Source organism: Mizuhopecten yessoensis, unplaced genomic scaffold (assembly GCF_002113885.1).
Source record: "Mizuhopecten yessoensis strain PY_sf001 unplaced genomic scaffold, ASM211388v2 scaffold3079, whole genome shotgun sequence".
NCBI classification, from domain to species: Eukaryota; Metazoa; Mollusca; class Bivalvia; order Pectinida; family Pectinidae; genus Mizuhopecten; species Mizuhopecten yessoensis.
The window spans coordinates 180,213-198,035 of record NW_018404865.1 but is presented as its reverse complement, the minus strand read 5'-3'; the positions used below and the strand labels follow the sequence as shown (position 1 = coordinate 198,035).

General features: G+C 36.4%; 1 protein-coding gene across 1 annotated transcript in view; it reads left to right on the top strand.

The window, feature by feature from the left end:
- The window catches only part of LOC110446946 (fibrocystin-L-like), a gene marked incomplete at its 3' end in the record, with an annotated part of 37,432 nt that overhangs the window by 8,486 nt on the left and 11,123 nt on the right, over positions 1-17,823 (top strand). The window contains exon 2 of the mRNA XM_021492294.1: positions 7,742-7,836. Within this exon, the coding sequence (XP_021347969.1) occupies positions 7,742-7,836 (95 nt within the window). The remainder of the gene's footprint in view (positions 1-7,741; positions 7,837-17,823) is intronic.

The following is a 17,823-nucleotide window of genomic DNA, read 5'->3' as shown; positions in this document are numbered from 1 at the left end:
AATCTCAACCCGAGGGGGAGGATTCTTAAGTTGCCAAACACGAGGCTTTGCCGAGTGTTTGGCGACTAAAGAATCTTTCCCCGAGGGTTGAGATTCCACTATCTCACCCACAAGGGGGTGAATTATTCTTTTTCTCTTACCCTGTTCTTTCATTGTGTATCATATGCACAATGTAATGATAACGTTACATGCTAAATGCAGGGTTGACGTGACGTTGATGGATTGTTGACGTGACGTCATTGTATTGTTAAAGTGACGTCATGCCATTGTTAGGAATAGGGGAATCCCCCCGTCTCAACCCTAGGGTGAGACATATAGAATCATTCACCCCCTTGGGGGTGAGATAGGGGAATCTCAACCCGAGGGGGAAGATTCTTAAGTTGCCAAACACGAGGCTTTGCCGAGTGTTTGGCAACTGAAGAATCTTTTCCCGAGGGTTTAGATTCCTCTATCTTACTCACAAGGGGGTGAATGATTCTTTTTCTCTTTACCCTGTTCTTCCAATGTGTATCATATACACAATGTAATGACAACGTTACATGCTAAATTCAGGGTTGACGTGTCGTTGATGGATTGTTGACGTGACGTCATTGTATTGTTGAAGTGACGTCACACCATTGTTATGAATAGGGGAACCCCCCAGTCTCAGCCCTAGGGCGGAGACAGATACATCTAGCACCGGCAAAACGGGAGATAAATCTGTCAGGTGTGGGAGAAAAGGAAATCTCACACCGGTAAAAATGCGGATACACCTGTCCAGGGTGGGAGAAAATGGAGTATATACTGTCCCTGGTATAACTCATCACTATTGTTTTCAACTTCTCGCAAATAACATATGTTAAAACTTATAGGAATACATGGAATTTAAAGTAAAAACAAACGAACTGAAGGATGAAAAATACCAACAAGTTCAAGTTCAACAGGAATGTTTTGATTTTACTCGAGTAAACAACAACACATTAAATGCGACATTACTTAAATCTGACCTTAACGTCACACAGGCAACAGGTTATGTCGATAAGTAAACCCTACCCCATAACTCCAATTGCCTTTAGGCGTTTTCACATTCATTTGTTGTGGCCAATACTCTAATCCGTCTGTTTTCATCTATAAATAGCATTGTTACCTGTTATTTACTCTCTACTTGGACGTCAAGTTGACGTGTGACGTCACAATGGCTTAATCACGCCGGGACATGCACGGGCAGTGTCCTAACAGCATTTAATTAAGAGATTTACTTGCCCCACTCCATACACTTTATATACAAGATTTTCACTACAACACATCTGTACGGTGACGTTCACAGGTAAACAATTCCCTATATCTGCATTAGCGAAACTTATATAAAAAGTATATGATTTGCTGTAAACAGATGTATTAGACGACTGACAATACAGTTGGAATTTTTCCATCACTAAAGGTAAGTGAATTATATCATCTACAGTGCTAGTATATACGTATGAGAATGAACTGGATAAACACACTGTGAAAACATTGACATATTTCACAAAGTTCAATTCATACAACGCTCCGCTTAACCGGTATGACGTTAACTGGAATGTAATGGAATGTTTTGTCACTGTAATTGTCCAGGACCAGATTTTAAACTTTACTTTAAGCTTTAGTAAAGTAGTAACTTAGTCTGAGAATCAATTACAAGGTGAAAATGTTTGATCAAATTCTGATGTAAAAGAAGCATATCCACAAGAAGGAAAATAATCTAAACATTTTAATGATTTCAAATCAGGAAACTTTATGAGAAATTTGTATCTATAAAATAAAAACTAATAAGCATGTGCTTCATTGATTGGTAGCGTTAATGGAAATGTAAACTTTATTTATGTTACAACAATTATAAAAGAAGATAATTCAACTGATATTAATCACTCTTGTTGGCCTGGATGTTAGCGCGCGGGGGTCTTAATGTGGGAGGAAACCGGAGTACCCGAAGAAAACCCATGTGTCCGGGTATAGGTGACACCCTTTTTTCATCTCCGATCGGGGAATTGAACCCCGGTCGCCTTCATGAAAGGCAAGTGTTCTATCCACTTATACCACCCAAACATCATCTTGCATGCTACCTTATAATTTTTATCCCATTATACATATATAAACCTCGACTTAGCGCAACTCGTTTCATTTGCCGCTTCGTGTACCGTTAACATACTTCTTAAGGTCAAGTTGGTTTTGCAAATCACAGAAAAGAAAACATCTCCGCTTACTTAATACTTTACAATTAGGATTTGTTATTTGTAAGTTTAATACAATGAATTGTAAGGTTTTTTTTAACGCGAACAGGATTTGAACACTTTCAAAAATATTAGGAAGACATCGGAGAAATGATACAATAAATCAGCAATTACAGACCATGCATGCGTGCTAACACACACAATCACATCATAGACTGGATCACCTCAAAAGTACTTGAAAGGGGGGACAACTGGAAAGTCAGGCAAAGCAAAGAATCCATCTGGGTTAGGTGGCACTGTGATTCGATGAACAGAGACGAGGGGGGCCACCCGCTGAGTCATCTCTATGACCCCGATTTAACATCCATTAAGGAGAGGGATAGATAAACAATGTTACCCGTCCTCCTGACTGCCTGCAGTTATAGAGTGATATTTGGCCGAAATGTCTCGATATTTTCTGACAACTGTCTTTACTGATTCGGCACACTTTGACTTGCTTAGTGAGTTGTTCCAGCGGGTTAGAGTCGAGACACCGATCATTTACACAATTTGCTTGACAAAAGAAACAAACGTTTTCGAAAGATTTTAATTCCTGTTAGTTTCCAAAATAACAAATCGTTTATTATTCATACCAAATAGATAAATCCTATTCAGGATTTTATACGAATTTCGATAAAAAGTATAATTTTGTATTGTCCCTATCACACCTTTGAATACAAATGAATCTTTAGGTAATGGGTTTAAATGTGTCATGTAAGTCCTACCATGTTGTTTTGTAATAAAATCAGTGACATATTAAAGACATATAGTATATACGTCTCTGTAGTTATATGTAATGTTATATCGACACGACTATAACATTGATAACCTTTTTTAAAAATGAAAACAATATCTTTTTTATAAAACTTTTATAAAGAAAAAAAAAAAAAAAAAAAGGGTTCTGAATATGAAATTACAACGGGTCTAGATTATAACGTCCCTCGTCCCTACTGTGCTATATGCATGAAAGTTAAGGGGAGGTAATAAATGCATGTGCGAAAAATGCATTGGACCCTTCTTATATGTTGCCTGTGTGGGGACAGTGACCTTAAAAACCCAGATACGTAAAATAAATCATGTATATAAATATAAAAACTCACTTTATTTCACAATAATTATGAAACTAGTTTTTATAAAGTATATTAACCAATTGTATTGACACGGACTGAAGCGCGCAGGGGCTCTTTATGTTGGAGGAAATTGGAGGGTAATTGGAGTACCCGGAGAAAACCCAGGTGGTCGGGGCAGGTGACCCAATATACGTTTTTCACGTCCGATCGGGGAATCGCACCAAGATCGTCTTGGTGAAAGGCGAATGCTCTATCAACTGCACGACCCGACCAACAAAGTATGTAGAAGTACTTATGATATGTTTCCCCCAGCAAGTCATGGGTCACTGGCTGTCCTTGGGCGTTACAACTTTGTGTTATTTTTTTCTATAATTCAATGTATCTGTCCTTTGTCACATACCAATCGACTGGCAGACACATGCTGACTTAGACGTGGTCAAATAATCAGTGATATCTGTGGTCAAATAGCCAATGACCGATAGTATCACGGACTTGGATTATCTAAGTCCGTACTAGTATACATATTATCTCTGGCTATATTTCCTTGGCGCCATTTTGTAATTGATCGTAAATAGCCAGTGGGTGACTCGTGTGGTTAAAACGGATATTATTTATGGTGAATAACACAAACCGATAATCAATCTACGTACACTTATTACTTATACCGTTAACTTCTTGTTGCTTGATGTTCCGGAAAGGTCAAGCCCCGTGAAAAAGCCGTATAATTTGTTTTGCTGGTTGGGGCAGACATTAGAAAATACAAATATGTACATATACCGTTATATAGCGCCAATACAATGCCATCCGAACATTCACGTGTATTGTCAACGTTTCTGTTCTCGTTTCCGGACACCATTAGTCTGTTATATACATCACGTACAATTGAACAATCGTTTCTCTGGCAATAAATTCAAATTGTAGTGCAAAAAAGAAATAAAATAACATTAACAATCAAGTGCGCGTAATATTTTACCAATGTGCTCCCAGTTTGAATTTTTAAGAGCATTCGCCCAAGATAAAGTCTTTTTTTTTTCAAACACCTAATCGGCGCGAAGCTCCGCCGGGGTTTGATCTGTAACCACTTTCTCCACCTCCGGTGCTTCCGTGAGGGTGAAAGCCTTCTGGGCAACTGAGGCCGCACAGTGTCTACAACAATATGATAGTAAACCCTTCAGTAAACCCGACAGAATAAGTGGTTATGTTGTCAACCTTTGCAGCATACATTAATGTTTTATATAACTACACTAATACTATCATTTTTGTCTGGAAATCTTACCAGATAATAGCAGCAAACGGCATCATTGCACTGAAAACCCATTCAAAATGGCGCTCTGCAATGTTGTCAAGCGTGACGTCATTAGAACTTGACGTCAAGAAATACGTTACACATTCCCGCGCTTTTACGATGTAGCAATATTTGCGTTGCTTGACGTAAAAAATGTAAGAAATAGAAAATGTCATGGTTTTCCCATTCAATACAATTTTTATTTCACTTGTATAAAACGAATATGTGATAACAACAACAAAAAACCCAGCGTTGTGGCAAAATGTGTCTTCGTAACAGTCTCCAGAAGGAATACCTATAATGCCAAGGGGGGCTGTGATTGACGCTTTCACCTAGAAGACGGTTGATAGTTTATCCAAATGTACATTGTCAAAAGAAATATTTGCAAAAATCGCTGCGATTTTGACAAAAGGTATAAATTATATTTTATATAAATTATCTTATGTCCATTCTCTCTCTCTTTCTCCCAGGAGATGACGTTATTTAAGGATTAACTTGAATATATTGTTCATATTATGAAGATATAACACAAAAAACGGAGTGTACTCTAAATAAACCGCGAAGCGGTTTATGAAAAGAGTACACTCCGTTTTTTTGTGTTATAGCTCCATAACATGAAAAATATATTCAAGTTAATCCTTATAATTTAATCTACTTTACACAATCCCTGTGGAAATCCACTTTTATTGATGGAATCAAAAGCGACGTTACCAACGGCGACGTATTTTATTTTACGTTATGCGCTGATAACATAATTTTTTAAGCCAATGAAAATGCTTGTTACAAGCAAGTTTAAATTATTACCAAATTGTTTACATTTAAACGTGTGGTTTACAATGTACATTTGCGTGCTGTGGAATATTTATTGAGGGACAATAGTGCGAAATGTAAGGATATTAATCGTGAACGGAATATTCTGAACTACAAAATTAATGCCATTAACAAGTTATATAGTTATAATTAAATAAAATAAAGTATGCAGGATCCGTTTCCTCGTGGTTGTTGGACTGTCAGTAAGTCAATCTAAATATAGATTTAATGTCCAGTAGCTCTGCTGCATTTTCTTGTCGAGACTAATAGAACGTTAATTTAATAATCTGATACTTCACATGTTCATATACTCTAGAAGACGCACTACAAACAAGTTTAACATTAACCCTAGTTATCCTTAATTTTTCTCTGTACAAACGGACTAGTGGAGACAGAAGTACCACCAAGAGCTGAGTGCAAAAGTGATTATCACTGGTTCCGTTTACATGGAGAAGGAAAAATCACATGGTCCGGGATACACTGATATTGTGTTACCTAATTCATTACGGAAGTCAGTAGCTTTGTTAAATTATCATATCCCCCTCCCCTACTCTTTCTCTCTCCTGTCTGTCTTCACTACCTCTCTGTCTACCTCTCTTAATTAAAGCCAATGTCAATATATATATTTGTATTATGCCATCTTGATAATTTGTATTAATATTTTGTAGGGAAAGGGCTTAATATAAGTTGTAAAACTTGTGTCCAACTCCCATTGTATATAAATTACAAATTGTTTAAAACAAAACCTAGTTATCCTCGTCAAGTTTTGTCATGCAAGACACTTAGCATAGAGACCTAGATTAAAAAAATTATTGATATTTTTGCAATCAAGAAAAAATGTGTAATATAATTTCCGACATACAAGATACTTCGCATAGACACTTCTATGTTTTAAAACCTCATTGGTATGGTGACTCGATTGCAGAAACTTTGATTTAGAAAATGAAGGACATGAGAAAAGGACGAAAACATCCGACTGGTTTAGACAAAAGAACGACGGATAAAGACAACAGTACCACATATTAAAACAATGAGGGCGTTTTCCACCTGCAAAGAACAAAACATTTACAAAGAAAAGTAAACAAGAATAAGTTGGTTAGTCGTGTCGTACGACATACGGAAGAGGCCTCTTAGGGGATAGACTGTTCAGTGGAACGAACGTGTCGTACTACAGACGAAAGAGGCCTCTTAGGGGGATAGACTGTTCAGTGGAACGAACGTGTCGTAAGACAGACGGAAGAGGCCTCTTAGGGGGATAGACTGTTCAGTGGAACGAATTGATAACATGTCACATGTACAATACCAGTCACGTACAGTTCTTTGTTGGTGTATAAAGTAAAACTTTGATATAACATATTTCCAAACTGATGAATCTTATTGAAGGTACAAGAATAAAATATATTTAGAACAAACTCTCAAATATCAAGAGAAATAACCTCATAGACAGCCAAGAACATAACATTTGTTCAGGTGGTAGTTGATCTTTAAAATTCCAGGCTTTTACGATCGCTTACTCGAGTGTTAGACAACCAAAATATCACCCCGAGGGTTGGAATTCTTTATGTTACACCCTAAAGGTAGATGATGATTATTTTTCTCCCATCCTATTAATTCAGTCACAACTCAGAAAACACACGTGGTGTACGAATATCGTCATTCACTTTGATTCACAATTACCGGTGACACATTTTAAATATAAACTTTATTTTGTTTTACAACAATTATGAAACAAGCTATTTTAAATTATATCAATCACTCTTGTTGGTCCGGGTGTTAGGGGGTCTTAGTGTCGGAGGAAACCGGAGTAACCGGAGAAAACCCACGTGGTCGGGCAGGTGACCCCAACCTTTTCCCGTCCGATCGAGGAATCGAACCCCGGCCGCCTTGGTGAAAGGCAAGTGCGCTTTCCACTGCACCACCCGACCACCCATTTAACATTTGACACATTTTAATGACGCCACAATTGAACACGTGCTAATAGTATTTTATGCAAACATTGAGTAACCTTTCTTTACAAAAACGTTTGGTGTGTTTAGAGGTTTAAACCCTATTGGCCACTGTCCTGGCTCAAAGTATAACGGTTCTCGATTGTTTTGTATAAGGTTTTGTCAATACTATTATATGCACTGTTATATATTCTATATAACCGTTTAGTAATTATATACGGGATTTAAACTGCTGACGTCTTTACTTAAGTGTGGACGGGACAACAAAAGGCCACGCTCCATTGGCTACACTTTCAAGTGTTCTGATTGGGTGGAACTACAATCGAACACTGGTCGAGTTTAAGCACACGTGGTTGATTTGTTATGGTATATTTATGTAGATGTATGTGATTTCTATTTCAGAAGAAAGAAATTTCTCCGGATGAGGAGAATGGGGAACACAGAAGAGCGGCTACTTCTACAAGTTGCCGTTATTTTCGTATTACTGAATTTTTCGGGTAAGTGCTCTTTTTTCATTAATGCAATAACCTTGGAAAGCTCGAAAATCCAGAATCTAATTATCGGACACCGATCGCACGTTTGATTGTATTATTTTATTACTAAGATATATTTTTATAACATAGATATTTCTTTTATTCAGTCATTATTTTTTAAGATATCTGGAGCCATAGCGAGCGGACACTCAGGTTTTCTTGTATGTGTATCGCAAACTTTTAAAGCAGTTTTATAACATGCGAATCACAAGGCTGGATGCATAATACATTATATTTAAATGGAAAAGAAAATTTACAAAGATAATTATTTCTATTCAAACATAGAAATCGACCTTAATGTCTTTTATCTTATAGGTTTGAATGAAGTCTAATTTTATTGGGTGGGGGTTGTTGTTCTTGAAAATAAATGTTAATTTTTTATTGTGTTACATTTTCTTAGCATATAACATATCTTAATTATTTAAAAATGAAAAAAAAATATGTAAATTTAAGGCCTTCTATCTTTCCGTGATATTCTCTGTTTGATGAAATACATAATATACACACTAGCTACCGGCTATATGAATGCTTTAAATCCCATTAAAAATACCCTGTATTGTTTTCAAGGTACTGATGTTATAGATGATGTGAATAGGTTAAAAAGTATGTTTTTGAAATTATTCACATGCCAATATATTTGTTTGTTTTTCAAATGTATCTCTTGGTACTGTTGGTAAAGACCAAATAATTTATCTTAAAAAATAAGTAGATAGTACGACGAATTATGTCAATAACCTGCTAATATCAACTACACCAGTGTGTATATACTATAATGTGAAGCATAACTATAGGAAGTGTGACCAAATTAGGTTGTAGAACTATACTGTTAGATGTTAGGTACACATCAAGTTATCTCACTCGTCTATTGTACGATGATCAAAGGTTAACGTCAACGTTTGAAGCGACTCCCATGAACTCCCAGCTCTTTATAGCCGAATAATCCCCTAAAGATGATATACGCAACTTCCACTCCCGTATTTATGCATTGATAAGCACGAACATATGAATTAATGTATGAACCAGCGTAAGAAGTTAAAACCACTTGGCATCCATCCTCGATATCCAGGGGTTACGCTCACTTCATCCTCGATATCCAGGGGTTACGCTCACTCCATCCTCGATATCCAGGGGTAACGCTCACTCCATCCTCGATATCCAGGGGTTCGCTCACTTCATCCTTGATATCCAGGGGCTAGGCTCACTCCATCCTCGATATCCAGGGGTTACGCTCACTTCATCCTTGATATCCAGGGGTTACGCTCACTTCATCCTTGATATCCAAGGGTTACGCTCACTCCATCCTCGATATCCAGGGGTTACGCTCACTTCATCATCGATATCCAGGGGCTAGGCTCACTTCATCCTCGATATCCAGGGGTTAGGCTCACTTCATCCTCGATATCCAGGGGTTCGGCTCACTTTATCCTCGATATCCAGGGGTTAGGCTCACTGTCGGTCTCTACACCCCTGGGATATGTCATAGCAAACATGAACCGTAACTCCTGGATATCGAGGATGCTTGGCATCTGTCCCAAAGTTGTCCATAGAATCATTTAAAGATGTAATTCCCACAAGAATTATTGTCTTCTTATGAATAATTAAACAGAATCTGATCTTCTCGCGGGAATCAATATCCATCCCCACTCACTCACGTGGTATAGATCTACCATTGATTATATATCTGCGTCCAATTTCCTTGTAATCAATCTTAGTATATCGTTGGTTCGTTTCCCCGATCGGACGTGAACAGGTATGGGGTCACCTCCTGACCACTTGGGGTTTTCTCCGGGTACTCCGGTTTCCTCCCAAATTAAGAACCCCCGCGCGCTAACACCCGGGCCAACAAGAGTGATTTATATAAGTTGAAACAACTTGTTTCATAATTGTTGTAATTTTTTTTTTTTTTTTTTTTTTAAACAATCTTACTATATCTGAAATATTCTTCCAAGTGAAGTATATATGTTCAGTGGATCTCTCTTTAGAAATACTTTCTGTTGTCAATGAATTACGAATTACGGTTGCACTCGGTAATAGTATAATGATCAAGTACCTATGTCTTCCCATTTTCAGCAGATACAGCCTCTCGGTATCCTTTTGCAAAATTGAGAAATAAAAAATAAATAAACAAAATCTATAAATAAATGATATAAGAGTCGCCTTTATTCGGCAATATACACAAATGTCTTAAATACATTGCATATACAATGATCTATGTAGTGGTACAATGCATTAAATTTACATAACTATATAAAAAATAAGTAAAACAGTAACATTTATTCATGCACGAAATATGAAATGGCAAAGCCTGAAGAGAGCGTAGATATTTGCTAATCTTTGAAATGTATACGATATTTAAGTTTATTGAAAGTCTGCAGGTCGAGGAATAATAATAAAACACAAGCTCTAAGGAGTTTTTAAGACGGCCGACATTGACTGTTATTCAGAAAATAAAGTTTGCATCATATACACAATTTTCCTAAAAACTAAAGTGGTGATGTGTTCATGTGTGTGACTTATATATCGGTTCGGTGGCCGGTGGATAGCGAGTTCTTCACTAAAATGGCCGGGATTCAGGCTCTTATTCCTGTTCAATCCCCGTAACCTGCCTCACCACGTGGGTTTTCTCCAGATACCCCGGATTCCTCCCTGATTTAGAGTTAGACCATTTCGTGCATTCATCAGGAAACAAAAATAATCATTAATATCCAATGTAAGGAGAACAACAACTGTTTGATAATTGCAGTAAACTAAATATAGTTCGTGTATCATATTTCACGGTAGATCGATGAAGATGTACAATGATATCAGTTTAAAAACAAAATCGAAAAAAAAGAGAACATTGTGATTTTACGAAACTGAGCATCTTCGAAACTCCGGGGCCCGTATTCATAAAACCGTTCTCATGCTCAAGCATGCCAAATTTATTGTTCCCGCTATAAACTAATTAAAAAAATGTTTGTCAATGATTTGGAAAAACATCCAACATACTTAAAGCCAAAAACTGTTTTCAATGTTTACGTTTGACTTTTTGATCGTTTGACATGATTTAAGCGTGTTACAAGATATTTGGTTTAAGCACAGAATCCATGCTTGAGTATGAGATCGGTTTTATGAATACGGAACCCGGGTTGCGCTCATTTTCGCTCTCTGCACCCCTGGAATAGGTCCTAGCATTGGTCAACTCTGACCATCATAGTAAACGACACCTGAACGATTTGTCTGATGAGGCTGATATGATGATAAGCAGTAACATAGTGTGTACTTATTCTATGTATACCGTAGCTTATTTTCATACAATATCACGGGTTCAACAGTTTTTGTTATTCGTCCACGGGGTGAACAGTTCGTGAACAATATCAATAGATTTGTCGTGTGTTTAAATATTGTCCGAAACATCTGCAAATATTCACGATTGTTTGTTACTACATAACGGCACAAACACACAAACAAAAAGACTTAAACAAAACCACGTAAAACACATATTTTTACATTTGTGTTGCAGTGCCTTTAGCAGTACCAACTCAAAATGTTGTTATGATTCAATAAAAGCAAGTGTGTATTAATATTAACATTACTACATGTACATCATTATATGACCTCTGACCTCACTATTTAAACACAAGACACCCCCCCCCCCCCCCCCCTCCCCTCTACACTCACCAAAAAATACCACCCGAGTTTTGTTTTATGAACGGTTTATTTTTTTTCAAATCTGTATTAACTATGAACTGATCAACAAGAAATCACCCTGTTTTATTAAATAAGGCTGCTGAAAAAAATACACAGCACACTATCTCCGTGCCACGGCAATATAGAGGCGATGTATGACTGTGGTTTTGAATGAAGACACATCATGGTTATGTCGGGCCACCGAAGTGAGTCTGCTATTAGATCCTATAACAGGTCCTTTTCAACAGAACAGAAAGAAAAAAATTGCTGCCCTCTACACTAGCGTCCGTTGCAAGTGGCGAAGCAGGTCAACTCATCCCGGCACGTCGGCCAGTCCCCTCAGCGACAGTAACACTAACACATCCCGGCTCGTCGGCCAGAGTCCCCCCTCAGCGACAGTAGCACATGCCACATAATCGAACAATGAGCTCGTCCTATTGTCACAGTCGGTCGACACAAGAACCAGTCAACAGCATATTTTATATCGTCATCTGGTTTCTTAGGAAACTCCACATTTCACGGATGCACTTTCAATTTGCATTCACCCGTCTCTTTGCCAACCCAACTTCATCGTGACCTGATGAGCTTATCCGCTGCACAACCGTTGCTTATTGGTCAGCTACTTCGCAAAGACTGACTTTTTGTAACTAAAATATTGCACATGGTATTTTTGTGTCAAATTAAGATCTACTGTCAATTTTCGAAGATAATTAAAGCTTTTTGAACATTAATAATTAAATGATTATACGTAAACAAAGTGGAACTATTTGTTTATTGCTCAACTGTGTATTCCTTCACCATTGACAACGCATTATCTTTCCTTCCAAAAAAGCTGTTCATTTTATGTTGTTTTCATGAGAGTGTATCGCTTTTTACGTGAACACAAGACTACTTTTTTCTTAATTTCAAATAATGAAAGTGAATATAAAGAACGTAAATAAAAAGTTTGAAATGCATCTTTTTGACATTTATGAGGGTATGCAACACAACTCCGTTCAAACTTATTCTCCAAGAACGCGCATCTTAGGATATGTTTGAACGGAACTGTGTTGAACACCCTCATAAATGTTAAAAAGATGCATGTCAAACCTGAAGTAACAAACAACGCTATGCTAAAAATCTGGTAAAAATGCTTATATAGTTATGCTATAAGTAAAGTTTTTTTCGTCATTTTCTGAACTTGTCGAAAATATCTTTAATGTTGTGTAGATTAAAAAAGATCTCTTCGACTCATCCTAGATCAATAGAGTGATAGGTTATGCAACTGAGATGTTCGCTTTGGGGTTTTTTTAAGTTCAAGTTTAAGTTCCGTATTATCTTCACTCTTTCGAATCAATGTCTTAATTAGTCGGTCTAATACATTATGTAACACAATCCCAACGACCGAGGTGTAAGCTGAGGTTGGGATGTTTCAGAATCTTAGCCCATGGTCACGTATTTCACAGTGTAGATTCTATATTTTATCTACAGCATCAAACATCAAAACGACAAAATTATGATTTAAGATATAACATAATTATAACTGCAAAAGAGAACATTTTTGATGCAGATTTTAACGCGCGGATGAATACATCGCAGTGTAAAAAATCCTCGAAATGTCACGTTAAGGTACCAGACAGATCAAAAGAGATAAACGAAATCTAGCATAGGGTATGACGTTGTATATCTCTTTCTGAGGTGCGGGAATAGAATTACTAGGGCTGCAACGATATATTGTATCGTATCGCATTGTGATACTGGCTTGTGTATCGTATCGAGTTGTTTTGTCTGCCTGTATCGTGATACACTAACCGTATAATTAAATTATCTCCAAATTTTTATCAAACTCTAAAAGGTGTACTTGTACTTTTTGAATCTTTTACTAAAGATGTGGTACTAAGATTATGCAAAAATGTATTACGACACTATTCACTATAAATTACGAAGTTGACCTTTCAAGCAGATATTTGTATCGTGATACGTATCGTATCATAAGCTTCGTACCGCGAAACGTATCGTACCGTGAGGTATGCGTATCATTGCAGCCCTAAGAACAACAAATTAATTAATTACTTATATCAATTAAGTAAACTATTCCATTTTTGTGTCAGAAAAAATGGCTTGGTGTCGAAACGTCCAGGATGCCATTCTCATTGAAACGGATATAAATATATACACTTTATATAATTTACAACAATTATGAAACAAGCACTCTTGCTGGCTCGGATGTTTGCGCGCGTGGAGTCTTAATGTAGGAGCAAACCGGAGTTCCCAAGGGGAAAACCCGCGTGGTCGGGCAGGTTACCTCATACCTTTTCACGTCCGGTCTGGGAATCGAACTCCGCCCGCCTTGGTGAGAGGCAAGTGCGTTATCCACTGCGCCATTCGACCAATTTAAATGTAAACGGATCTGCAGGGTACCAATTCTAAAGATCATCCTTTTTAAAGTTTATAATTTCAAAACGAAAAATTGTTAAACCAAATATTAAAAATGAAAATTGAAATATCAGCACATTAAAAAATGTCCATATTAGATAAATTGAAATATGAAATATATTTAGGTGGATTTAGATGAAAAAGGATATTGTTCTACTCATTTGAAATAAAAAAAAAAAAGGAAAGAAAAAGCTAATATGAGAGTTAGGGTTTTGTAAAGTAAAAATTAAGCATTTTTTGTTGAATTATTACAGTTGTAATCTTCTGACAAATTCGGAAACATATATGATATTTTTTTAAATGCATATCGCTATTGTATTTTTTTTTGTAATTGATTGAAATTTAACTTAATCCGGCCTCCGAAATAACCCTCTTAGGTTAACTGTTTTTGAAAGCTTCTTACCTATCTGAAAATCACATTTGGGGCTATAAATGGCGTAAATGGCAATACACAGATAACTATTTATTAGCCGTATCACGTACGCTTGAATTACCTGGGGAGTCATTGTATACAGGTCGGCTATGGGACATGACCCGTAATATTTAGCGATGAAAATAGGTACAGTGTTCAATTTCATTTAAACTTTTTAATAATAAGCAATTGGCTCTGATTAAAAGATAAATAAATGAAATATGTATCGGACCATGGGGATTAACTTCATGAGAAAGTGTGATAATGACTGACATTTTTTTTATATATATAAATAATTAAGACTTGTCGATTAAAGGTTCACATATCAAACGAAGACAGACACACACGGTTTTGTTCCAGGGTAAATTTTTCTGACGTCAGCAGTTTAGTGCGACCGTTCTGAAGTAATTAAGTGGCTCAAGTACTAAAGATTACAATGAATTGCGTCCAAATAGCCCTCAAGGGTTAGGATTAAGATAAGATTTTATATAATGAATAAATCAGCTGGAATAACGCCTATTAAACTTCACGGAGAAAAAACCTTAACCCTTGTTTTCGTACATTATATCTTGTATAAATAATCATTCCACACCGGGCATGCCGAACCCTTGAAAATAACGGAAAATAAACAAGTAAGGATTGTAGCAATGGAGCAATGAATAACTTGCATACATTTTTTCCACACCTGGTAAAAACAAGTACACATGTACGTAAACACGTAAACGTTAGAATAGCGTGACCTCCAGTACCATTCAGCGACAAAACCTGGGTAAGGGACCTATAGTTTAAATAATCTGGTCAACCAATGGTCAGTTTCTTATTACGTCCCGAACTTTTGACACGGGCAAACATTAAAAATGTATTTATAGTCTCGCGATAATCGAATTACACAGACAAAGAGCCAGTGAAGATTTGTAATGAAATATTGGCATGATTTATCACTAATATAATTAAACTGTTCATTTGGAAATAGAGAGAAGTTTCTGTGTGTATACACCGAATACTGATAGTCTCTAAAAAGCATTCCTGTGTCTTATTTATTCTTGCGCTAAAGTGAATTGAGTATTGTACTTTGGCCGATTTGCATCAGCAACGAAGCGAAAAACCGGCGTTAAAACTGGCTGAAATAAAGTGGCCCTGGTGATCTTCTGCTGTACGCTATATAAATACTTTCTGTGTACAATATCTCCTGTGTATTTATCATATCTACTGTGATTTTATCATATCTCCCGTGTATTTATCATATCTCCCGTGTATTTATCATCTCTACTGTGTATTTATCATCTCTACTGTGGTTTTATCATTTCTGCAGCTGTACTTATTTTAAAGTCTTTCCTAAAAATCTTGAAACCTGTCTATTCTACAATACAAGGATTGATAACACAAGTCCCTTTGGTCATTATACTATGCCGGGTGTGACTGGACACTGGTCAGTTCCATCTGACCATATCCTCTCACCAATACACACATAATGGAAACATTCAATAAATCTCATTAAAACATATAGATTTTCCGTCTGCCAGTCGTCAGCGAATTATTTGCTCAGATTTTAGCATTCAACGTATAATTGTATGAACGAGTTGGCACTAAAACTGACCAGTCCGTCATTGTATAAACTGACCAGTCCGTCATTGTATAAACTGACCAGACCCTCCTTGTATAACTAAAGCGTACTTTTAGATCCTTATCTAACTGACCGCTGGCTATTTTAATTCCGGGTTTGTATGATTTACAGTCTATAGTCATTGATAGTCAAGGTTTGAACTTATTTCTTGTAAGAACTACTGTTAAAGTTAAATATGGCGGGTACTTTACCTAACAGATTAAGGCTTAATAGGAACATTAATCTGGACTCAACACACGAACGGTCAGTGTAGGTCGACGTATTGTATTATCTGTCAATATTTAACCAAACCTAGATTCACCGTCAGTGACAATTTTAACGTGTTGGTTGTAACGGGATTTTTCAATTATAGAATAAAAGGCATGTTGATACGCTTTAAGATTGTGAAAACACTTGTACAACTGCATCAACACAATCTTATTCAATTGCAATTTCGACCAACGGTGTTTATCCAAATAAAACGATACAGTGTATTTGTATAAATGTTAATTACTTATGAATTTATTTTTCTTTTGAGTCGCGCTTGCCACCTGGTCGGCAAGTGCATGCGCACTCAACTACATGTATATGGAGCATGGTGCTGATATTTCCGTTCACCTACACTAAAGTTACAAAAAGCACTTTTTAATAATTTAAGAGAAAATGTATTTGTTTATAGCAATAGTATAATTGAACACCTTCATATTTGATTAAAAGACCATTATACATGTAATACATTGTAAGTATCCGTCATAGGCCAGTATTTATGTGGGAAGAAACCGGAATACGTGAAACCCCCACATGGTTGGGCAGGTCCGATACGGGAATTCTTCCCCGTTCGCCTTCATGGAAGGCCAGTGCGCTATCCACTGTACCACCCGACAATCCGTACTCACACACATACATAACAAACATCTAACACGGACAAGAAAACTTTGAGGTAAAGGATAGCTTCGCTTGTGAAAAACTGCGAACTGATCCAAAATTAAATAGTCCCTAAATAATGTCCGCTGACTGTTAATGTTGTCTAAGGCCAGAGACACTTTAAATTTGTGCCGCGTGTCTATATCACTTTATCAGTATCAAGTATTGGACCCGATGGATTTTTGACTCGAAATCTATTCATGTTTAAATAACATAGACATCTCATCGAAGTTATAAAGCTATGACAATCAATTTTGAATACACAATATAGTTAAATGGACGTGATTTTAAAGTAGTTAATTGAGTCTTGTAAACAAAGGGCACTTATGATATTCGATATCAATGACCGAAATGGATTATACACAAAACATAATTAACGGACAAATATAAAATTTAGTTTGATTCAATAAAAATATTTCATATTCAATTATTACTTTAGTGCTTGCGTACTTTAGTGTCACATTTCTGAAACAGTATATATTAGGATAAATATACGATAATGCATTTTAGTTTTCTCAAACATGGTTATGCGTTAATGCTTCTATACTTACGGAAACAGTACATATTAAAATCAACATCTGATAATGTATCGAAATATTCTCAAACACCATTTGACATTAATGCTTTTATACACTATCAAATTGTAAATAGATGTCATGTTTGTTCATAAATAGACAGAACATGATCAGTAAACAGGGTGGGTCGAATAAGATCGAATTAATGTTAGCATGGAAAACTTGGCATTTAGTGGTCAATAAGTCGTATTAGCACATGTACAATAACTATTTCGTTATCATTTGTTGAAAAAATGTTAAAGCTTATATAGGAGTTAACACATATATCAATTTATCTGTATTAGTAAATACTGCAAAATATACACATTTTCTGCAGTTTATTTTTATTAACATCAGGCAAGTAGCTGCCCATT